The following is a 25,765-nucleotide window of genomic DNA, read 5'->3' as shown; positions in this document are numbered from 1 at the left end:
GCAGACTGCCGTCCACTGTATACAGCGTAGACATACACGCGGATAGCTCAAAATGCATACAGATAACACGCCACTTGGCTTTAGGAAAGTGGCGTGTATGTTTACGCGAAGTCATGATGTCATTTTGGGATTATCCAGAGTACTGAGAATGCTGTGAGAACCACAAACAAACTTCCATTTCAGCTCTATTGGAGGCAGATGATACTGTATCTCAAAACCAGTGCAAAACCCACACTATTTGTATTAGCTGGAAATATATTTTTTTAAACAATTCAAATTTCCAAATAAAATGTATTCACACACACACACACACACACACACACACACACACACACACACTACTGCAGCTTGTGTATTGCTTGGAGTCAGTCTGATACTGATGATCGTTCAGGTAGATTGATCTGTGGTGTGCGTCCATCATTTACCAAACCTCCAGGGGTAAAAGACACATTTCTATCAATACAGTGAGACCTTTGCTTGACCCAAGGGCTCAGCCTGTCTCTCTCTCTCTGTGTTTATGTGTATATACAGTATATATACTGTATATTTCTCACAAACGACAACCCATGGTTTGATTAAAAAGGTTAAACCCCAACAACCCGACCATATACTCAGACTGATTTCATGAAGTGGCGTATGTATGACATGCCAATTCGTATGCCATTTTGGGCGTGTTATCAAGACGCATACTCGCTTTTTAGTGTGTTTATCAACGGCGTTTGGCCTCCATTGACTTACATTACCTTGCGATTACGTGTGAATTTATGCCGTAGCGAGTAGTATGAAAGGGCGAAAATCCGCGTAGGGAGGTTGGTGGATGGGTCAAACACAGGACTTTCACCCAGGAGACCGGGGATCGTGTCCCGCGTGTCACGTTTCCTTCGTGTCCCGCGTGTCACGTTTCCTAAACCAACCGTTCTCCGTGATGCTAGTTCCTCGAGCCGTCTTTCCTGCTCCGTCTCTGTGTCGCTCTTACACTGTTGCCACTGGCAACCGATAGCTTAGGATCCGAAAATAGTGGGCGGGCTCGGACACCTTCCAAATCGTCCCGTGACAGCAAGCTACCATGACGTATGTCCTCATTCTCAATTTGGCGTAGACGTACACGCGGATAGCTCAAAATGCATACAGATAACAAAGTGGCGTGTATGTTTACGCGAAGTCATGATGTCATGTTGATATACTGAGTCGCCTGGTGCACTGATGCTGGTGATCTGAGGTTAACTATTGCTCATTGATCCCAGTTTACACACAGAGAAAAGGAAAGACCACTGAGGGAAAGGTAACAGCACATCCCAAATGTATTGCACTTTACACCGTCTGCGTCAACCAGAGATTCACTTTTGGATAAAATGGAATTCTAAACAAAATATAAAATCTAGCACAGCCTACTGTAGCATTTCTCTACAATCTTCAACAAATGGTTATAAACAAGTTACTTAATTATAAATATTTCATTTCAGCTCAAAACACAAGGAGTTCACTAACTGAGTTGCAGTTATGATACTGCATGTTCTTCCACTCTCTGCAAGCTGGTCACTGATGCTACTGTAGTTTCTCATTCGCACGCGCGCGCGCGCGCGCGGACACACACACACACACACACACACACACACACACACACACACACACACACACACACACAAACACTGGCATGCACGCTCCATGCAAAGACGCACCGGGCAGGGTGACACTCACATGTGGATCAACAGACGCTGGTGTGGCGCCTCCGTTTTGCTTGGAGAAGCAGAAAGAGGCGATAGGAGGCAGGAGAAAAAGGCAGGAAGGTGAGGGAGGGAGCCAGAGATGGATGGATGGATGGATGGAGGGGAGGAAGGGGAGGGAGGAGAAATGCGGAGGGACGCAAGGGAGGAGGAGGGGAGGGGGGCAATGAGAGAGCTGAGTGGTTCTAGTAAATATTTATATTGCAGTATGATACGCGTGAGAGTGAAAGAGAGAGAGAGAGGGGAGAAGGCAGAGAAGGGGGGAGATATAGAGCGTCCATCCCTTTATTAATTTTATTCCGGACCGCTAAGTTTAGCATTCAACACGTGTCGCCAGTGATGGAGAGAGGGAGGGAGGAAACGAGGGAGAGAGAGAGCGGTTGACGGTTGCTAGGTGACGGGGCGCATATACTGAATTTTAACAAAAGAACAGGGAAAGAGGGAGAGGGAGAGAGAGAGAGTGTGTGAGAGAGGAGAGGGAGGGAGAGAGGTAAAGAGAGAGATCGGAGAAATTGAATATATGTAGAACATATATATATTTAGATATATATATATATATATATATTCCCAGCGTGTGCGTGTGTGCGTGTGTGTGTGTGGGTGTGTGTGTGTGTGCGCGTGTGTGGTGGCGGCGGTGGGGGGGGACACCAGCAAAACGGATACCTCAAAAAGGAAGGATGTGAAAAAGGATGGAGGGACGCAGGAAAAGAGGGGGGAAAGGCTGGTGAAAAACAGTAAGTACATTTATTTACAATGCTATTTGCAGTGCGGAGGCATTTTTCTCCGCTTCACCCCGCACACAGACTCCGTAGCCTACTGCTTAAATTAATTGCGGCTCGGGCAGTGAGAGGGTGCTGCGCGTCATTGAGACAGGAATAGGGAGCTCGGGTGTCGGCATCTGTACGGCCGTTTTTGATGGAGAGATGGATGGCCGGGGATGGAGAGGTAGAAACGGCCGGCGCACCGGGGCTTTGACCCCTCTGTCATTGCTGCGCCTGAAAACTCACAAGCCTCTTAGCCCCTTAACGCATAGGTTCCTCACAGCACTCGGCACAGGCTACATATTCCGATGAAACACACACACACACACACTCACAGATTACCGGTAGTTCAATTAATAATATAGACTAAACCTTTGGGCTATGATTTTGTCTGCCAGGAATTTTCTATGCATTATTAATAAAGACAGAGTTTGTGTTCCGTTTAAGTCTTTAAACACCGGTGCTGGCTGCAGTTTCCCCCTCTCTCTGCTGCGGATGTATTAATTGAGGTGATCATATCTGTTGATGCTCATTTTCTCAGGCTGCGTGGTCTATGTTATGAGTGTGTGTGTGTGTGTGTGTGTGTGTGTGTGTGTGTGTGTGTGTGTGTGTGTGCGCGCGCGCGCGCGCATGCGTCTGCTTGCTCGTCTTATAGCCACCGCTAAGCCCGCAAGATTGCCGATCAGTTTTTCCTCTTGATCTATTTTTATCCCGATACGCTGAATATTTGGGCGTATGGTAGCACACAGTTATCCCTCTGTTGCCACCGAGGAATCTTACCCAACGGGCTGACTTGCCTCAAACACTCACAGACAGCAGGAACAGGCGGTTTTTTTGCTCTCCAGCTGAGTGAAGGAGTGTGTGAGAGATTTTACTTTGTAGGTAGATTTCTAGATTTGCAACCCCTGTGGGTGCCCAAATAACTTTTGTTTTTGCCTTGCAGTACTTAAATATAGAGGAAAAGTGAATAACAGGTGCAAACACAAACCACCACAGCCACCACCACTCCTTTTCTCTGAAAAAGAAAATAAAGGCCTTGGACCATAGAGACCACCAAGGGAGAAGATCATGCTGTTGACCTGTAAAATGGAGAGGCACAGTGTTGCTTCTCTTACAGATTTGCTGCAGTGATTGGGAGTGCAAGATCAAATGTATTGGCCTGCACTCTGTAGCCACTAATTGCATTAATCCAGATGGAAATTGGAATTAATGTGTTTGTTTTTCCATTTCTGTGGGGTGTTTTGGTGTCTCTCCCAGCTGAATTCTCCAGCTGATATCCATTTCAATCAGCTCACCCACAGGTGACGTGCTCTGTTCAGTTTATCATTTTCCCTCGCAAGCCCTGTAAAATTTACACACAGGCGTACTGCAGCAGCATGCTGCATGCACTGCTGCCCGTAAAGTGTTGCCTTCAGTGTCAGCATAGCCCCCTTCTCTGTCATACAGTTGCCCATAGAGATCTCTGTACTGTACCAGCTGTGAGTAGGGGTAGACAGGAGAGGAGGGGAGGGGAGGGAAGAGGAGAGGTGATGAGAGAGACAGGTGTGTGGAGGGAGCGAGAGATGAGAGAAGGTGTGAGGAGGAGGAGGTGGAGAGAAGGCATGAAGGGGAGAGTAAGAGAGGGGTGGTTGGAATTGAATATCAGAGGGGGACATGGTTGGAAGGCACAGGAGACGAGATGAGAGGGATAGAGTCAACATTTGTGTGCTTGTTTTCTCCAACCCCCTGCTCTTCATCAATTTCACCTCATTGATTCATTGACTTTTGCACAGAAAACCTTCAAGCTTAGCTCAATCCCCCCCTCGCTTGTCTCTCTTTTCTTCTGCCAATCCCCCTGTTTCTTCTTGCCTCAATCCTTTCCGTTTCTTCTCTCACCCCATGCAACCTGTAACTTCCTCTGCACAGTTTCCTTTTCCTTTTCCCCTCTCTTTCTCCCACCTCCCCTTTCATCATGCGTTTGATGCAACATTAGTGGGTAGTTTCCTCAATCCTGCCACCCACCCAAACCCCTCTCCCACCCTTTCCTCACGTTGCACCCAGTGTTCTTTTTAATACCACTAATTAAGGTAAAGCTCGTTAACATAGAACATCAATTAGTATTTAACGAGATCAGAGGCTGGTGTTTTGGAGCGATTACAGTACTCCCCTCTCCCGGTGTTCCTCTCTGGACTCTACTCTGGGTTGTGTTGATGAACATGTTGCATATTCCCTTTGGCCTGGAGCGGTGGCGAGACACACATTTTTTACTGTACATGTGGTGGCAGTGGGGTGTTTTGTGACGTGGGATGTTTTGATCAATTATTTGAATGTAATATTATGTTGTATAAAATTCTTGAAGGGGATATATTTTCCCTAATAACATCTCTGACTTGTGCTCATTAAATAAACCCATAGCCTATAATTTCAGGAAAGAATGCCCTCCATTGAAATCAGCAGGGGATACCATCAGATTGACTCTTCCCTAAAATTAAGTACTAAATTGTGCTTAAGTCTAAATGGCACACCATAATCTTATTTAATCTATAAAATGACGTTGTTGATGCAGGATTTCAAGCATGAAATTATAGCATAAATTATTAAAGGCAACAGTTATGCCTTAAAACTTAACTTTTTTCAGTTAATACAATTCTGTTTCACACTGTGTCTAACAGTTGACGGTATATTCTGCCTGTTTAAAAGACTGAAGAAAAAACAATTCAGTTCAGTTTAGTGTATTTTCAGAAGGTTGCTTGGGTGACAAAGCCAGTAATGATTGATTGCTGATGTGTGTCAACTGAATAAGTTGATTAGTTGATTGCTTGATCAACAAAAAAAAATAATTAGCAACTATTTTCACATTCGATAAATCGTTTCGGACATTTTATCCAGCTAAAACGAAAAAGTGCCAAATATTCTCTGACCCAGCTAATCCAATGTGAGGATTTTCTGCTCTTCTCTGTTTTTACTCTAAACTGAATATATTTGGGCTTTGGACTGTTGGTCAGACTAGGGATAGGAATTGATCACATTTTATTTATTACAATGCCATTATCAGTTCTGCTTATAGGTCAGATTCTTTATCGATTCCCTTATTTATTCCTGATCAATTATCTGTGTAGAAGAAAATTAGGCCTAAACAGTTATTCAGCGTCAATTCATCTTCAAAGTGTAGCTCTGATGTTATTATAACATAGGATAGTGATAGTGAAGCAGTGAGTGTCAAATACATGGCATTTCTAGAATTTAAGCCCATGTTGCGTAGAAAGATGTTTCAGCATATTGCTGGGGTTTACATCCTTACTTAAAATGATAATTTTACAGACATTACAAGCAGCACTGTTGTCATCTTTCTTCGTGAAATGAAGCCACATGTTGGGCCGCTTCTTTCTCTCCGCCATGACTCCTTCTTGTTGCAAGTTTCCAGCTGCGTAGAGTTTGACGTTTGACAGAAAGACATGTCAGCATCGATAACAGAAATTGATAAGCTCAGAGGCATACAAATCTGATGGATCGGATAATGTAGAACCCGTTCACAATTCCCATCCCATAGGTCAGACAAAACAAGACATTTGAACACATCACCTTGGGCTCTGCGAATTTGTGATAGCATGTGTTTACTATTTTTGACATTTCAAGTATTCAGATCCTTTATTTAAGTAAAAGTACTAATACCACACTGTATAAATACTCTGTTACAAGTAAAAGTCCTGCATTGAAAATGTTACTTAAGTAAAAGTAAGTAGGTATTATCAGGAAAATGTACTTCAAGTATTAAAAGTAAAAGCGCTCAATGCAGAAAAATCCTCACATTTTAGAAACTGAAAACGATCAAAACAGGTCTTTGTTTAATCCGCTAATCGGCTCTACTTGTAGGCCTATATATTATTGAGTAGTTTAATTTATAATATAACTTTGTATTTTATAAACCATGTATATTGTGGGCAAATTCTTAATTTGTAAAGTAACTAGTAACTAAAGCTAAAGCTGATTAATGTATGAAGTAAAAAGTACAATATTTCCCTCTAAAATGTAGTGGAGTAGTAGTAGAACGTGGCATGAAAAGAAAAGACTTGAGTAAAGTACATCAAATTTATACTTCAGTACAGTACTTGAGTAAATGTTCTTATTTACATTCCACTACTGCATTTCAATGACTAAACGATAAATTATCTGCAGATTAATCGATAATGAAAAGAATGTCAGTTGTAGCCCTACATACATGCAGATAGGTAAGAGTAGAGAAGACTCATGAACTCCTTCCTTTACTGCATTTAGTGACATTTTAAATTAAAATCATGCAAAATTAAGAAAGTAATGTTGGATATAGCAATAGTTATATTTAATAGCTCTAAAACAATCTGAACAACTTTCATGGTAACGGTGGTGAAGGTACAGCAAATGTCTGCTGATTCTGTCACAGCTGCCAAGCTTTCAGTGACAACTCCAAGTACAGACCACTAATTAGATATAATACTGACATAATGATGTATTTCATTATGACAAGTTGGAAGAAAAACAAAAATGATCTTCCATGATGGGAAACCGCCCGGGCATCATTTGTGGAGCTCAGTTCACCACAAGTTTTCAGAGTTGTGTGTGAAGAGCTGCATTCACATACTGAATTACAGCAGTAACCAACTGCTAAGAGAGTTACAAGTGCTGCTTTGGATGTAATTAAAGAGCACTTTTTCAGAAAGAAATATGGTTCAGTAAGTTGTATGTTTTATTAGTCATATGTAGGTTAAAACAGGGTCAACAGTACAATGAAATGTATAACGAGAGAACGGGTCAGCTCAGCAATAAAAGCATTAGTCAAATAAAAGATAAAATGACAATAAGAAAATGACGACATAATGTATAATGTATGGCAATAATTAATATGAAAATAAAATTAATTGAAAACTTAGAAATAACTATGATATCATCTGAACTCCATATGTGAGGGTTTCTTTTCACTTAGGTGGCAGCTGCTGTGGTTTAGCAACCCTGAAGTGCCGCCCCCGGCCTAGTTACAGCCCAACTCTGGACTGGGGCTAGCAAAGACAGTCAAACACATACTGAAGATGGAATGACAGGAAGCCATTTAACAAACAGGTAGAGAAGGCAGCAGACAGACAGATGGACAGGTTGGCAGAGAGACACGTTCATAAACAAAATCACACAGACAGGTACGAACGCACAGAATAGTGAGAGAGAATTTAGCGTGCACTGCTTGCACACAGTAACTATCAAACAGGTGCGCACACACACACACACACACACACACACACACACACACACACACACACACACACACGCACATACACACACACAAACCTGAGCCAAAGCCCTGAGGCTTGTTTTGGGAATACAAGTCTGGAGGCAGCTAGGAGGCACACAGCTTCACATGGCTGCATGCAGTACACAGCCACACACACACTTTCAGAAAGTACACTCAGGCAGATACCCATGGGTATGCAGTCAGACACACAAACACACACACACACACACACACACACACACACACACACACACACACACACACACACTCACACACACACACACACACACACACACACACACACACACACACACACACACACACCAAGAGCAAACCCAAAAATACGCACACAATGAATAGCATATTGCACACAAACACATCACCAGTCGCAGTTTTGAATGAGAAAGGACCTTGGGATCTTGCCCATGGGATCCACATACAGCAGCATACCACTGCACTGTATATTTCAGTGCGCACACACACACACACACACACACACAGACACACACACACAGACACACACAGGAACAGAGGATGAAGAGAAATAATGAAAGCGGATGGAGAGATGTGCAGGAATGTTTTGCGGTACGCAGCGTTTTGCAGCAGTGTGGTGCAGTCCTTCACTATGATGGATGGGGCAGGAAATGACAGCATAAGTGGTTATTAAAAAGAGGAAATGGGGGCATTCATAAAAACTATGTTAGCCATGTATGCGGCCCATGTTGCATGTCACCCTGGGCTGCTGTGTCATGCCTCCTGATCTGTGAGACTTCCCTGCGCTGCATGAGGGCCAGCTTTGTTAAAACCCTTTGTCATTCTCTTCTCAGAGAACCCAGGCACTGGCATTTATAGCAGGCTTTGTTCTGGGAGTGACTGTGCCGGATATGTACCAGGTGCAAAGTTGAACCTGTTTTATTGCCTTATCACTTCATATAAAAATGGCTTTGCTCTATTTTCTTTCAAGTTTGAATGTGGAATTCTGTCATGAACAGCTGTTACAAATGCAAATATGTGCGTTTGCACCTGAATGGAATTTGCACAGCGTGTTATCTACAGTACAGCAAGGAGGGAAGAGGGAACGTCAGCGCCGAGATGGAAGAAAGCCTCTGATGAAGATAGTTTGATGTTCCTGGGCTTGGTTTTAATGTGCTTCATCTCTGCATGTAAATAGCTCCAGCTTCTAAAACTGGCCTTTTGATTTGAAAGAGTCTTGCAGATCCTATCCTGGTTTTTGACACTGAAAAGAACAAAATGTGCAATTTGGTTGGGATGCAGGTAGTCCGACTCAGGGTCAGGTTTAATTTCTTCTCAGTTCAGGTTGTGATATTTTATCATTCAAATTGAAAAAAAAATTCCGCATCAAAGTCTTCTTTATTCTATCTCCTGAAAGGTGATTAGGAGTGAATGCTCTCTTTTTAATTATGTAAGAGCAGTTTCCATCAATTTTTTTGAATGAGCCAATAAATGACCCCCAACCTTGGTCTGGTGCTGATCGGGCTTATCAAGTTGATTATTATGTGATCTGTTCAGTGTTAACTGTGGCATATTCTCTGTCAAAGGCTGCAGCTTTGGGGAAAAAAAGAGACTTGTTTACACATTTTGCACCGAGCAGTGATGGGAAATAGCAAAGAGATCAATTGTTGGCACTGGATGCTTTGTCGTATACCAAAATATTAAGACTGCTGATTACAGTTCCAATTACACAGTAGTGTCGCTTTGTGAAGATGCACTATTTTCTGAGTCTGTATGTATGCATTCATATTCATGAGTGGTTGACCTTCTGTGTGATTTCAGACACTTGATAATGTTGACTCATCATATTAGCTGAGTGGTAAGAACAGGAAAAGCACTCGTCATTGCAACTTGGGAGCATTCTTCACGCATTATTCCAAGATGGTCTGTTGGGACAGATAAATAAAATTAAGCCCAGATTATCTATGTTTATTGTGCTACATATATTTACCGGGTTTATTAAGAAAGTAAGCCAGAAACGATGTATAGTTTATGTTGATTTATATTGTTTTATTAATCTTCTGATGTGTTAATCAAGGGGCTTTTCTTGACCCTTAGCGACCCACCATAGACCATTTTTGTCTTTTTAGGGTAGGACAGAGGATCTTTAGGGGGAGATAGCAGGGCAACAGTATATGCCACATAGAGGTGGTATACATCATCTGAAAGCTGTGATGCAGCTCAGCACTGGGTCAAGTTGTTCTAGTCATATGTAATAAACATTATTAGGCTCCTATTTAAATTTTGAAAGTTTAGAGTGTATTAAGGCTAAGAACATTATGATGGAAGTATATGATGGTCTCTCCATGCTCAATTATGTCTTATAAATTGTTGCAGCAATTTTTGGGTTGATACCATTTGTAACACAGATTTAGTGCAAAACGTAACCATTTTTGATCACTCGAAAATTGATAAAAATTGTCAAAAATCCCTTCAAAAAACATATTAAGATGCCAAGACCTGAGAAAAAAATCATTTGAAGATTTCTGCAAGAATTAATTTTTCCGGCGATTGGATGACGAGCACTTCTGTTCTGGAAAGTGCTTATGTACCCCCTTATTGTTAATATAGCTAGAAAAGCCTTATATCCACTGAATGCCCTAGGTCTATAGTTTGTGGTTGTAAAGTTTCATGAGGTTGTGATTATCCTAGAGGTCACTAGAGGTAATTTCATACACTGAGGTCAAGTTTAATAAAATGGTGAAATGGCTACTATGGGGACTCACATCATTACACATGAATACAATTGGGTTCATTGAATCCACAAGAGTCTCTGCTTTCCAGTCATGCCTAATTAATGAAATTCCAAGACCCCAGTAGCAGAAATATTTAAATACATCATTTTAGAAAAGGTTAAAATAACACATTTATACTACATGATAAAAACTGCATGGTTATTGCCCAAACTGCATGTGATTAGCAGAAAGTGTTATTATGTTTGTAAAGGGGAGACTCGTGGGTACTCACTTCATTCAGATATCCTAAGGTGAGAGGTCAATGGACCCCTTTGAAAATGCCAGTTCTTCCCTCGCCAAAATGTAGCCTAAGTTTGGAGCGTTGTATAAGCCCCTTTTCCTGACAAGCTAGCCTTAGGTCGTCTAGTTTCATATGATACCAATGTCTTCACTCTAGAAACAGAGCCGGCTACAGCCTCTAAAAGACACTAATGTCGGCCAAGATGTCAGAGGTTCTCAGAGGATTTTAACATAGGATTTTATTTAGATGTAACTGTCAGCGATGGTGGCTATGCAGCCATTTTGGCAATAGTTTTTTTTTTTTTACACTTGTGTAGTTCTTTTCACCAAGTAGAAAATTATAGCTGTCAGAAATTTGTGATATCTCAGGACATGAATGCTTCCCCCCTCCTGGCAGCTCGTAATTACGTTCATTACAATATGATGTAAAATCATCATGGCCATCTTAGACGACTGAACACCTCTCTGATGAGATACTGTTGCTTCATGTGTCAAGACTTGGGGGAAAAAACCCCCAGATATTTTATATTTGTTGCTGCAAAACAAACAGCACAGGAATAATGGGCTTCTAGATTTGTCAGTGTGAAGACAACACAGTGGGGTTCTGACATTCCCTTCACTAACCTCTCACCACCTTTTACTCTTGAGAATCATCTAAGGCTGTGCAAAAAACCCTTCACTGGTCTCAATCCTCAAATTCCTTTTCCCCTGTTGGGCTTCTGCTTGCACGCGAGTGCATTTCCTGAGCCAAACTGATCCACCACCGTTTAAAGGATAGGCTGACAGAAGTGTTTCTAACACCTTTGCTTATGAGCGGGGGCAGAGCCAGATGTGCTGTGAACACAGCTGAAACCTCTACACAACATTGTGACATTGCAGCGTTAGATTTTAAGCAGACAGAATCCGGCTTGACTTCAGCAACATGTGGCACCTTCTACTGAAAGGGACTAGCTTACCGTTTCTCTCTTATTCTAAATGTTGTTAAATGTTTGGGTTCGTATGTGTATGTGACTGTATTCCTTCTTATGTGTAAAGTCTGTACATGCCAGCTGCTTGTGCAATTGTGTGTGTGTGTGTGTGTGTGTGTGTGTGTGCACCTGCTGTGACCTTGTACAAAGGCGCGATAGTTATCAGTGAAGGTTTCCTACACCAGTTTAATCTGTTTATCCCCAGATTAAGATTGTGAATCATTACTATGCAGAGCTAGGTGATTTTTTTCTGCTGAGAGTCTTGAGCAGCTTCCTAGTTTGCAGTTGTTACAGAATGTTCACCTTACAGGTCCTGAAGGGCTGCAGTGTCGGTTGCTTTTCATCTTGCTCTTTTAATTAGTGACTGATTTAGATCTGGCTAGGTGATCCCAGTGTCTGGCCAATCAATGAAGGAATTAATGGAAGCGCTGGTGCAAGCAAAGTAGAGCAACACTGTGGCATTGCGACTGGCTTGAGATGGAATGAGAAAATAATCAATTTAATGTTATTGTTAAAAAACGTAGTATTTGTTCCGTGCCTTAACATAATTCCACTTAATTCTGAATATTCCCAGAGTTATATACTGTCTCATCCCATCTGCTGAAAATCTTTCATCCAATTTGTTCCTGATTTCAATCTCAATGCTTTTTTAACAACAACAATCAGCCAAGGATTTCATTCATGAATGTACAGTACATTATGTTGATACACAGCATGAATGCATGTTTATTCTTAGATGATTGCACTGCATTGATAGCGCTGTGATATTGAAGCTATTTTCCCCCAAACACAAAGCCCTCAGAGTTTCTGGTTGTGAGAAATTATTCCTTTTAAAACAAACATAATAAGATAAACCCCCAGGTCGTGCATTGTAAGGATATCTTGACAGAGGATTCAGGAAGAAAAGCAATTACAGAAAACAATTTATATAATCCAGTAAATTATGTGGTTATAGCCAATTTTGGAGCAGAGGGGGCTGGCCAGGGAGCAGCGCTGCAGTCCTTATTCTCCCAGCTGTATTAGATGTCAGGTGTTGAGGTGGGGGAATGAAATATTCTTGCTCCTTGGCCGACCTTAAAGTAAGTACTTATATTATACAAGCATTGGCAGTGGACATACAAACTATGTAGTCTCCTTATAAAACCATTTTTATTCATTCAAAGGAAGTTAGTATAGGCCAGTTAGGCTTATTGAATTAATACCCTACATGCTGTTATGTGAATTCCTGATGCAAGATCCCCAGACACTGGCCTTTCCACATGAAAGCATATGACCTTACTGATATTTATGTCATGAGGGTAGTAAACCATTTGTTGCTGATGTTTTCTGAATGGATGTGTGTGTGTGTGTGTGTGTGTGTGTGTGTGTGTGTGTGTGTGTGTGTGTGTGTGTGTGTGTGTGTGTAGGGGAGAGAGAAGATAAAATAGACAGTATTGAAATTCTTCCCATCATTCATACCCAAATTGACGTTGTTTATGCAGTCTGTATAACAAAAATAAATAATAAATATAATGTGTGAGCTTGCAATGTCCTGGGGATTAAATGAATAACAGAGGGTTGAAAGATAACACACACACACACACACACACACACACACACACACACACACACACACACTGAAGAGAATAATTCAAGTTGCCAAGGCTGTATTACAAAGCAAAGTAAAACAACTGACAGTTAGTTTATTTTCGACCATTATTGTGATTACTAGATGTGCAAGGTTATATTAAAGCAAAATTACACATTCTCCACTTAGGTAAATATCTACCCTGAGCTGAATGTTATGTGTTAAAGAGATGAGATGTGGCAATATCATATTTCAGTAATATTTATGCGATTTTGTGTCTGGTGTTTCAAAAATCACAGTGGTTAGGACTAAGACATTTTCTTTTTTGTTAAAAAATGAGGTCAGAGAATTGTTAGTGCTACACAGTGGCAACGTACAGGGTCAGCTTCATCTCGTTTCCATCAATCCATAGAGGGAAGAGAAACAAGGAGTGTCCTCCCATTCAAGTAATGAAATTTATCCCCTGAATGTACGGACGTGAAGTCCAATTAATTGACACTGTCTCTTGGCAGAAGTGTTTAATCCGAACCCATGAAAAAAAAAACATTTGAATTAAATGGCAAGATACTCTGAACTTTAGAGAGCCTGTTTTGTGCATCCACATGGAAATTAAAGGGACATCTTGAAATGTCAGAATAAAATGCTGTTCTTTTGCGGTGAAGAAACAAAGCTGGATGTTAAGGTTTCATTTTGTTCTTGTAAAAGCTTACAAAATACGAAAAGGATGAATGGAGAATACCAGTTAGGAACGAGTGTCATGCAGAGCAAATGCAGATTTCACTTCCCCCTATCCTGTAACAGTACACTTTATATAAAATATAATCCTTTGCATTTGTAGGTAGATACGGTACAGAATGCGAAGGTACAACACAGTATAGCTTTATTTTACACTTTCTACAGTATTTATTTGTGGACAGAATACTAGAAATAAGAGCGTAACAGTCAATTTCCATATCAGCTAGCCCCTCAAATTTAACTGTTTCACATAAAAAAATGGTGTATCGTTTATGAAAGCGACAAGCTCTTATCTGGTCATCAGCCTGTGGCATGTGTAATTTACAAATATAATGTGCTGGGTTTCCCTGTGAGGGCCTGGTGTCACAGGGTTTGATAGATGGCTCCGTCGTTGTGTCACTAGAATGGCTTATGATAGCCACGGCTATCAAGTCCGAGGGATGCAGCAGCAGCAGGCTTTACTACTGCTGTTTACAGCCATGCAGTAAAAACACACAGTACTGTACGCCCTGCTGCTGCACGCTGCGCTACTCGCAGATCACTCTGCTCATTGTGCACAATGGGAACAAGAGGCGCTCGCCTGCCTGGTGGCTCTTGTACTCGACAGTGATCAAAGAGAGAGAAAGAGCGGAAGTGAGGGAGGGGAGGAAGTAGAGAGTGAAAGAAGTACAGGACAAAGACATGTGAAAGGAAAGAATGGGGAAGGCTGGAGGAAAAAAAGGCAAGGAGTTGTGGGAGGAGATGGAGAAAGAGAGAGGAAAGGAGAGTTGGTGAAAGTGAGATGGTGCAGAGTGAGGTGACTGACTGAATGAAAAAAATGAATGAATAAGTGAAACCGACCAAGTGACCGAGTGAGACAGACTGAGTTAGGGAGTGTGTGTGTGTGTGTGTGTGTGTGTGTGTGTCAAGTGAGAGTATGGGAGCAAGTGGATGAGTGGGTGAACAAGTGCAGCAGGACAGAGAGAGAGAGAGATTGGGGAAGGGAGAAAGAGAGGGAGAGAGGATATGTTCCGTCAGAGAGGACACACTCCAGTGGCTGTGATTGAAGTATGGGCCAATTAACACGAGGAGCATTGAGCTCCAGCTGCACTCTTCTCTTCATTCCTCCGCTCCCCCACACTGCCATCCATATTACGCCACACACACACGCACACGCACACGCACACGCACACGCACAGACATTGACACACTCACATGTATGCACACTGTGGGTACCACACTGTTCTGGTACTTCATCTTATCTTTTACTATAGCACAGCTATGGACCCAAGGAAATTATCAAGGCTACATACAGCAGTGTTACTCGAGCACACTGCGGTCTTAAATGTGGACGAATGGAAAAAAAAAAATTCATCTTCAGGGGAGGGTTTCTCATTCTAGGCACTTACAGTGACTCACAGAGACACTGCAATTTCTTCTAATGGTGTACAGTAGACTATATATTAGCCTGCATATATTTCAGATGTTTTGTGTTGGCTGTTGAAAGCTGCCTGGGCTGATTCAGTGCAGCCTGTGCCATAGGCAGCAGGGAGCAGGTCCATTACTCTGCATGACAGAATGGAATGAAGCAGCAGAGCTCCGACGTGGGGTAAACACAACGCTGAACACTGCACTTCCACAACTCCACACTCCAGACTTCAGACTCCTTCCCCATTCACATTTCCCCCAGCAGATCCGATGCAGCACAAGGTCTGGCACGCTGCCTCCATTGGAGTTCAGTGGGAGAGGGGCTCAGAGAGGCGTGGATGCCAGCAACTGACTTCTACCCGAGCGGTTTCCTCCTCTCTCCTGACTCTCTCTTCCAGAGTCACCGCAGGCGCTCGCTGCAGCTGTAGAATGTACAGTTGAGGGGAAGGAGGGGATCTGATACTCTAAACCACTGTGATTGTTCTTCTACCATCACACTGACACCAATAATCAATTTTTCATTTTGTGTTTAGAGGCTATACAACTTTTTTTTTTGTCTCTTTGGAGTTTGCAGGAATAATATAGGCTTCACTGTAATCCTCTATAGGCGGATATACTTACAAAGAAGTTGAGTTGCCTTCAGCTACAGAAAACTGCAGTGAAGAAGTTGTTGCAAAAGCTGCACATGCAGAAGCCATTCATTCAATCACATGCAATCACAGTGAGCCTATAATGCAGTGTTATAAAATGTTTAAGCCAACGATGAGATGTGTTATGATTGTGAAATACTGGCTGGCAATATTGGAAGACAAAAAGGAGACTGGCTTGCCTGTCTGAATGTTTTTTTCTCTCATCTTCTTGATTAGCTGTCTCTGTCAGCCTGAAAATATTCCTGCTTTTAAGTACTCTGTAAATATTCCTAAAGGTGTTTTTAGTTTGCTTCTAACAGTCGCTGGCATGTACGCCAGCTTTGGTGGTGCTGTAAATGCCACTTTCTTTGTTTTAAAAAGACAAACTAAACAGGCTCAGCGGAAAAATAATTACATTGTAGATACAGTCAGCTGCTTATTACAGTTATTGACAAATTGAGAGATCAACACTGTACAATACAAATACTTAAGTGTAAACGCTGAGATGATGATTTAGACGGCAAATGATGACTGATGCATGCACCATGATGAAAGTTTTAAAGTCTAAAGAAATCATCAAAGAAAGTACTCAAAAAATTCGTGAAAACTCATACAATTTGAAAGGTTTTCAATTCCATCTTTTTTTTTTGTAGTCCATGCAGTCACATTCAAGAAAAGAATACATTGCAATATTTATCATGCCAACACAGTCCTCATTGGTCCCAAATAACCAAAATGAACACATTATCATCCAAATAATACAGTACCATGTGATGGTCAAATCCTGGCAATGTTCCTGATGAATCACACAAGTTTAGGAAATGATTATTCATGTCTCAATAACTAACTGATTCCTTACCTTGAATCCCGTTTAGCGAAACAGACATCTAATCATCTTTCGACTAATTTATCCCAATTTAAACATTCCCTGGGTTGGAGGCAGTCCCTTGCCAAATATATATATGCAGAATACACTCTACTGAATTAGAAGCAGCTCTAAAGACTGGAGAGGATCATTTTTTAAAGCTAGAAGGGGGAAAAATATACTAAAATGCGAACATTTGCATTTTAACAAAAGATTCATTTATGGTAGCAAATCAAATGAAATAGTAATCTCTCTCTCTCTCCCACACTCCTTACCCTTCTCTCTCTGTGTGTGTGTGTGTGTGTGTGTGTGTGTGTGTGTATGTGTGTGTTCGCTGTGAGCCCCCTCACTGATTCAGTTTGCAGAATTTAACAGATTGGAACACATAATGAACTATATAGTAAGATATATTTAGATGAGGATTTGATTATAATAATATGCTTTGCTTTATTGTGGCGTGCCTCTGTGAGACGTTGGCAGTTCAATAACAGGCAGACTGCGCTCTGCAGGAAAAGTGCATACTGTATATAAGAATACACTGTGTTCACACTTCCAACAAGGGTCACTGTGATGGAATGGAGCACGCTGGTTGAGCAGTGCAACGTAAACACCTCATGAGAGTGAAATACAGTGACAGGCCTAACAGTTAATGGCTCAGAGCTCAGCACTGTGGAATACAGCTCCACCAAATGATATGATGTACCGTATTCCTGCAGCTTCGTCTTTGGCTCTCTCATTTTCTCTCTCCTCGTCTCTTTCCTTCCCATTCTTTCCTGCCACATCTTCCTCGCCTTAAAGAAAACTAAAAACAACAAAGCCCTGTTTTTCCCTCTCCCCTTTATTATTCATCATTATCATTATTACATTCTTCTTTTCACTCTCTCCTACTAACAGATCTGTCTCTCCCTATCTCTCTACACCTCCATCTCTTTTTCTTACCCGAAACTATCCACCGCCCTCATTCGCCCTCTCATTCCATCTCATTCCACCGCTCTCTCCTTCTTTCTCTGTAGCCCCCCTCCCCCCCTCCCCCCAAAACACCACCACACACACACACACCCACTGCCCTGTTTGTCACTCAAAACAGGAGGTTTGGCAGTGTATTTGTTTAGGCCAAACACGTATACACATCCCAGTAATCAATATTTCTTTTCCTGCTACTCTCCTCACATATTTTATGCCACCTCCCATCATCCAACCACACTTTGTCCTCCTTTTCTCCTTGTCTCGTTTTCTTCCACCCGGCCTCCTTACTTCAATCAACTCAGTCCATCTTAAGTCATGTGCCCTGTATTTACAGTATCTTTCTATTCTACTCATTTCACAGCTTCCTCCCTTCTTTGCTCCCTTTCTCTCATGCCTCCAGTTACTTTTTCTTCTCCACCCGCTTTTTTTCTATCCAAAAGACTGATCAGGGTCAGAGAATTGGCAGACTGTGACAAAGAGAGGAGAGTCGGATGAAGACAGAGTGAAAAACATAGAGAGAAGGAGAGGGGAAATAGAGGCGCAGAGAGGGAGAGTGACTTTAGGGAGAATATTATGTAAGCAGGCCCCTGTTAATCAACGCAATAGTGTTTGGTACCTGAAGCCATGAAAATAGGGAGGATGGGGAATATGAAAAGACAGAGCACGAGAGGGAGCAGGGAGAAAGTGAGAAGGAAATGGAGAAAGGGAAGGAGGGCACCAGAAGTAAATTGAAAATTATGTAGTGTGTTTTTGTGTGTGTGTGCGGCTCACATATTAACCCTGCTATCTCCCAGGTAGTCATTATCTTTCCGTGTGGTTGTTTGTGTGTATATATTGCGCGCACTGCATTAACCCTCATATCTCTCTATCATTAAGCTGCTCTACAGGCATAGTGTAGCTATGCATTTATCTTGTGAGTGCGTGTGTATATTCAAACGCTTACATGCATGTGTCTGTGCGCGGATGCAGCTGTGTGAGGGTGAGTGTGTTTACAGTGATCTTAATTGTTGTTATCATTCATGCAGCACAATAACCACCTCCGCCCCCATCTTTGTCTCTGTCTGCTATTAACTCTCTCTCCCTCTCACTCGCCTTCCCTCTAACGGCCAGTTTCTATTTTTCCTTATATTGTTCCTTCTCAGCCTGCAGCCTAAATAGCACCCATTTCATCTTCTCTCTGTCTTGCTTTCTTTTCCTTCCCTCTATTGTTTTTTTCCCCCTCTGCATTCCGTATTCCTCGTCCAGCATTTTCTCCAGCCAAAGCTAACTTTTATTACCCCATGATTGGATTCAGAATTCATTACTCCATCTTGCCTGTATGCAATCTCTGATCAGTTTCTGTCTTTCTCTCTTCCTCCTTTTCACTCTCTCTGTCTACACCTTATTTTTTTCTTTCTTGCTTCTTCTCCTTTTGTTGATTTGCTGTGCTCTGTACTGGACCTTATAGAAAACAAAAACACCTGAGTCTAACTTGATCTCTTCTTCCCCTGCTTCTTCTCCACCTTCTTCTTCTCTCTTCTACTCTTTGCTGTCTCTCTTTCTTTCAGGCACCCTCTCTTCGTGCAATATATATTTGCCTCCCCCCCTCGGCAGGTTGCCATGGTCGCCATACCTACTCTCTCTCTCCTATTGGTCCTGGCAGAGTGGGCAGGTCTGGTGGACGCCTCCCCCAACCTCCTGCTCCGGTCCGGTCCGCGGGAGCGTGATGCAGGGGCCATGATGAACTTAAACATCGCTGTGATCCACGCCGGTGCTACGGTGCAGGCTGAGGCGGCGGTGGCGGGGCCTGGGGGAAGGGTGTTCTACCCCGGCTTTGGCCGGGTACACACCTCACTGAGGGAGAGTGTGATCACCCAGTGGGGCTCTGCTAACGTCATCTGGCTACAGGTTGGACACTGTCTCCTCTACCTACTGCTCATCCAGCCTTACTTGAAGGAAGGGAATAACAATGACCATCCATTATTCATACTCACTCCCATTATTTGAGCTGAATGAGCAGCACACTGCTGCCGTTATGTGGGCCCTGCTGAATGAGCGGCTGTCTGGCTCTGCTCTTTGACCACAGTTTGTATTGTTAGCCAGACATGTCATGCATACTACAGACACTTTCCATATGAATAGCACAAAGTCAAGACACACTGCCCTAGTTGGTCAACTCTATTTGTCTCCCTGTCTTTATCCCTCTCTATCTTTGTTCCTCCTTTCTTCATTGCTTCTATCATCTCGCAGGTGAATGACAGTAGTCCTAAAACGGTGCTGTCCCAGCTGTGTGAGCTGCTGGCGGCGCGGCCCCTGCAGGGTCTGGTTTATGAAGAGGAGAGGCCCCCTCGCACTGCCTGGGGTCCTTTGGCCCCCATGCTGGAGTTTGTCTCTGCGCAAACAGGACTGCCCATAGTGGCTGTAGGAGGGGGAGCGGGGCTGGGGAGGATGCCACAGGTAGGAGGAGGGAGGTTGGGATTGGGGTGGGAGAGTGAAGAGGAAGTGTTTGCAGCTTGTGCGTGTGTGTGTGTGTGTGTGTGTGTGTGTGTGTGTGTGTGTGTGTGTGTGTGTGTGTGCATGTGTGTGCATGTGTGTGAGAGAGAGGAGAGAATCAGAGGAATACAAGAGGGCAGATGTCCCAGAAGTGTGATTGTGTAGCTCCAAATGCGAGTGGAGCAATATTAATCAGGTGTGTGCTGTATACTGAAGCAGTATGGATTGACAGCTCTATGAATGGAGTATAAAGGGAGAGCTGCTTATATTGCCATAACAACTTACAATGTCACAATGTCGCACATCCTCTCTGTGAAGAAAAGGTTTGGGCAAGTGCCGGTGGGACGGAGGGGAAGTTGAAGGTCAGGGTTGCTGATCTGCTGAAACTCTGCGTTGTTTGATCTGTAAATGGCACCAACTGGGGCTGTCGCTCTGCCTCTGATGTTCCTGGGAGGGAGGCAATTAGCAGACATGGGTGTGTGTACGAGGGAATAAGTGTGTATGTGTGTGTACTGTGCATTTGTGTGCAAGTGTGTACGCATCAGACAAACTAATGTCACATGATCTTCACCACCAAACAAGGGGAAAAAAATGAAACAAAAGGCGTTGCATTTGTGCTTACAAATAACGCTTTAACCATTTACTCTTGAGGAATTAAATTGTAGCACTTTGATGAACTTCCTTTGAAGATGTACCCTCACCTAGTCCTCATCCCCTCCCATCCCCTGAACAGACTTTTTAGAAACACTCCCTTCTGGACGTCATAGGAGAATTCGTGCTAGCTGTTTTAGTACTGCGGCTGCACGAGTGCTGCTGCTCCAAAAAAACTTCAAGCCCCGTGATGCCTTGATGTTGTGCATAAAGATGGAGGAGTCCAGAGAGTTGTAGTTCTTTGTAGTGAAAATGCTGTCTGTTACTTACTCACTGTATCCTAGCTGCATTTTAGATACAGTACAACAGAAGATGGATTTTATAGTGATATTTTAAACCAAATCTGCTGCTTTCTTTCCCAAATCAGGAATCAGGTTCCATATTTCTCCAGTTCAGCTCCTCTACTGCCCTCCAACTGGAGGTCATCTTTGAGGTGCTGGAGGAGTACGATTGGACATCCTTTTCCGTGGTGTCCACGCGTCACCATGGCTATCAGGATTTTCTGTCGGTGGTGGAGGGCCTGACCGACGGCTCGTTCATCGGCTGGGAGAAGAAGAGTGTGGTGATCCTGAACGTGACCGACGACCCTGGGGGGGCACGCGCGCGCAGGCTGCTAAAGGAGAACGAGGCGCAGGTGAGACAGGGGGGAGGGAGGGGGGAAAGGGGGGAGGAAAGGGGAGGAAGTGCTGCGAGAATCATTGGGGGCCCCCTTTCTGACAGGTGGCTTCCCAGCTTTTTCCTTCCTTCTTCGTCTCTCCCTCTGTCCCTCCACATCTCTCTCTCCCCTCTCTCCCCTATCCCTCTGTTCTTCTCTTCCCCTCCCATCTGCCAAGCATAAAGAGTTCAACGTTACAACGAAAACCACAAGTCAGTCTGATTTGCTCGCTGGTTGTTGTGTGGCATTGTACGAAGAGTTATGTGAAAGGTGCTAAAGAAGTTAGCCACTTAACATACCATTTTTTCCCTTGTTTCTACTTAAGTGGCTTTAAAGTTGAATAAACAACTTGTTCCAAACTGTCCGTCAGTCATCACATACAGTATATATTCTGTATAAGCTTGTTCCAGCTCTTCATTTATACTGTAAATGATGTTTACACAGAGTGAAATATTCATGGCTGCACCCTTCCATTTAATGGAAATATTTGAGATGTCTTGTGCATTATTTTATACACATTTACCCCTAAATTTAGTATCTTTGGAAACTCTCACCTCTGAGACTTTTTACCTGAACATCACCTTATCTAATTCACAATTCCATTTTAACTTAATATCTTCCTTCTTCTTAATTACTATATAATCACTCTCTATCGTTATTTAACTTCATTTTAGTTACCTTCTCTCTATGTATATCTATATAAAGTTGTTAACAGAATCAATCTTTTCTTTGATATTTCAATGGTGAAACAAAAACTCACCCTACATTTCAAATTGACGTTGATTCCTTAATGACCAGAATGACTCGTGGTTTTGGCTTGTACCTCTAGTGTCATTCCTTCATACTCTATGCCTGCTCCCTCTCCTACACCACTGCCTTGCTCGTTCTTCCCTTCCTTTCCTTACTTCTTTCAAACTTCCATTCTCACTTCCCGTGCTCCTCTTTTTCTGCACACTTCCTTTATCTTTTTTTTACCCTTTCATCCTCCCTTAAAACTCCTCTTTGACCCTATGATCCTCCTGTTCAATTTTTCACTCATCTCCGTGTTCTTACGCTTACTCCACTCCCTCCTCCCCCCTCTGCCTCCCCTCCCGTGTTTTTTTGCCTGGAGACAAGCTCACTCTCCTCTGCTGCCTTCCTGTTCACCTCCATCACGGTATGGCTATCTTTCATTCCTTCAGTCCATCCCTTTTGCTGCATGTCTTACTGGCCACAGACTCTGGTCTCTGTTGTCTTGGTTTAGTCTGGGTCTCAATGTCATCGCTAATGTCCCAGCATGGCCACTGCAGCTCTGCGTGTGTGTGCGTGTGACTGTGTGTGTTTGTGTTTGTGACTGTAAGTGTGTGTGTTTGTACTGGGTTCCTTAGACTCCACTCTGCTAGTGTCATTTTTAATATAACATACTGCCTGCAGTGGGTTGCCTATACGCAGTGCTTGCTTTTTTAACCCTCTTAGTTTTCACAACAAACCCCCTTCTTTTAGCTTTTTACTACTGCAGGGCTAATACATGCTTGTGATTGCTTAGTGATGCTGTGTATGTCTGCATCTCTCTCTCTCTCTCTCTCTCTCTCTCTCTTTGTCTCTCTCTCTCTCTGCCACATATATGGTAATTTCCTCTACATTGTAGATGGCCTGATGCAGGTCTCTGGGTCAATTTCTGCTCAAATCTCTCACTGCCTATCTTTTGTTCCATTCCTCTTCCAGCTTCTGCCTTGTCAGTATTTCTTCTGCTCTCTCTCACTGTTGTATGTGCCTCTCTTTCTCCACTTCTCGTCTTCAGATATTGTGTGTGTCTGCTTATAACGCTGATTATCTCCTTCCCTCCTTAATTTAGTCTCCCTCTCTGTCTGTTGCCCTCTTTCTACTTCCTTCCCTCCTTCCTCTTCCCCCTCTGTCACTCTCATTCCCTGCCTGGAGGTTTATTGGCATACAGGCAGGATTGTTTTGCCAAGCCATTACAGTTCAAAATTCAATGAAGGTGCAATTCTCAAAATGTGCTTTCAGTCTGTTTCCCTGACTCCGCCCCCCCCTTCCAAATAGTTGTCTTCCTCTTTTTTTTGTCCTTTGATTCCACTTTGTCTCTTTTCTTCACAATGCCATTTTTTTATGTACTTCTTCTATTTTAAATGCTCTCACTCTTTTTTTATCTTAGGTATTTGTCAGCATTTAACCCCCTCCCCCCCTTTTCGTCTTCCACTCAGCTCCATCTTCCTCTTGTCAATGCCTTCCTTCTTTCACCATTTCCCCTCTAACCCCTTAAAACCCTCTTTTGGTCCCCTCTCCCTCCTTACCTCAGCACTTTCAGCAGAGAGCTCATCCACTGTCACTGCTCTGTCTTTTTACAATTCCTTTCTTTCTTTAATGTTTTCTTTTCTCCTTCTCCACAGCCACACTCAATCCCCCCCCCCCCCCCCTTTTCCTGTCTTTTGCAAATATCTCTTATCTCTCCAGGCCCTGATTTCACTAAACTATGTCATCCTTGGCTTTTCTTCACTATCCCACCTCCTCCTTTCCGTTCTCCATGGAGTGACTTTTCTGTTTTCCCGATTCTGATTACTTCCCTCCATCTGCTCATTTTACCCCCCCACCATCTCCTGTTGTCTCCAGGTCTTTTCTCCACCCTGCTTTTAATAACATATGTCAGTGTTTAACCTCTTCCCCTTTGTTTTCCCTCAGGTTTGTTTTGTCTTTCCCCCCCCCCCCCCCACCCACACACACACACACACACACACACACACACACACACACTCCCTTGATTTCCTCTACCTCTCTATCTCTCTGCTCTACCACTTACAGTTGTTTCATTTTTTCATTTGCCCTTTCTTGTTTTACTTCTGTTTCATTATTCATAAGTGTAACTTGTTTCATCATGCTCAAGCTCATTAAGCACTGACCTCTGATGCCTCCTGCACCTCCTGGTTAGCATGCATCACATGCAGCCCCCCCCCCCCCCCCCGTTCAGTTGCACCTCTGCTCCAGCTCTATCTTTCTCCCCTTACTTCTTCCACCCTCTGTCTCTCTCCATGTCTCCCCTGTCCCCTCCTTATCTCACTAGCGTGTATGTGTGTGTGTCTCCCCTCGTCCCTGTTCCCTCCCTGCCTTCCTACTGTCCTCCAGGTGCGTTTGCTGTACTGCTCCCAGGAGGAGGCTGAGCTGGTCTTCAGAGCTGCCTGGGCCGCCGGTCAGGCTGGAGCCTCGCACATGTGGTTTGCTGTGGGGCCAGCTCTTTCAGGTTTAAGCTCGGAGAGCCTGCCCCGGGCTCTGTTTGCCGTGCGGCCCCAGGGCTGGAGGGATGAACCTAGCCGGAGGATTGCTCTGGGTGTGACTGTGCTGACTCATGGGGCAGTTGCAATGCGCAAGGATTATGGAACCACGGGTGTGCCAAACTTTGTCACCAACTGCATGACGGATGCCAATCAGACCCAGAAACTGCGGGGCAGGATGAGGTGAGGGGGAGATAAGAGGAAAGAGAAAAATTCTAAAGGGAGAATGTGAGGAGGGAAGGAGGAGAAATGTAAGGATGGAGGGGAACACAAGGCAGTTGGCAGGCTCCAGACAAAATATATGAAAAAGAGAGAAAAGGAAATAGAGACAGGATCAGGTGCATTCTATGAAACGAGTTGGTTTCGGCGCCAGAATGAGCTGGAAGGTATATGGGTGGAGTTGGTACATTCAGTGTCAGAGAGCAGGCACAGAGGGGATATCTGAATTTGGAGCTGGCTATCATCCATGCAAAATAGATGTTGTTGGTGCGTGTAGTTGTGAGTTGGCAAAATTACCCCAGCATCTGTAGCAAGCGGACCATGTCTCATGTATATTAATGAGCCAGCTTTAATATATTCCTCGTAGGCTGTGCAAACAGGCAGCAGCACACTCTAACAGGTAGCCCAAGTGGTGCTGGTTTTCATCTTGGTTTGTTTTTAATGCCAATCATTCTTGCTCACATGATATTGTATAGAGATACTACTCTAGGTTTGGTCTGTGTGATGAGCAAAACAAATAATTAGTAACTTTATTTACACTCCTTTTTGTAAATGAAGCACAGCACAAACAGTGCAGTAATTAAAGAGAAATGATTAATGGCCTCTTTCTTCTTTGTTTAAAAAACTATGTCCAACAACAGAGGAGGAAGATGTTTT

The 25,765-nt window shown here is 43.2% G+C and overlaps 1 protein-coding gene across 1 annotated transcript in view; it reads left to right on the top strand.

Moving 5' to 3' along the window:
• The first annotated feature begins 1,959 nt into the window (after positions 1-1,959).
• LOC116049642 (glutamate receptor ionotropic, NMDA 2D) overlaps positions 1,960-25,765 on the top strand; it is a 51,722-nt gene continuing 27,916 nt past the window's right edge. Inside the window, exons 1-5 of the mRNA XM_031299482.2 lie at positions 1,960-2,458; positions 19,396-19,735; positions 20,078-20,284; positions 21,339-21,605; positions 24,744-25,072. Coding sequence (XP_031155342.2) covers positions 19,448-19,735; positions 20,078-20,284; positions 21,339-21,605; positions 24,744-25,072 — 1,091 coding nt within the window. The 5' untranslated portion in view covers positions 1,960-2,458; positions 19,396-19,447. The remainder of the gene's footprint in view (positions 2,459-19,395; positions 19,736-20,077; positions 20,285-21,338; positions 21,606-24,743; positions 25,073-25,765) is intronic.

Source organism: Sander lucioperca, chromosome 10 (assembly GCF_008315115.2).
Source record: "Sander lucioperca isolate FBNREF2018 chromosome 10, SLUC_FBN_1.2, whole genome shotgun sequence".
NCBI lineage: Eukaryota > Metazoa > Chordata > Actinopteri > Perciformes > Percidae > Sander > Sander lucioperca.
Note: the sequence above shows the minus strand (reverse complement) of the source record. Positions and strands in the feature narration are given on the sequence as shown.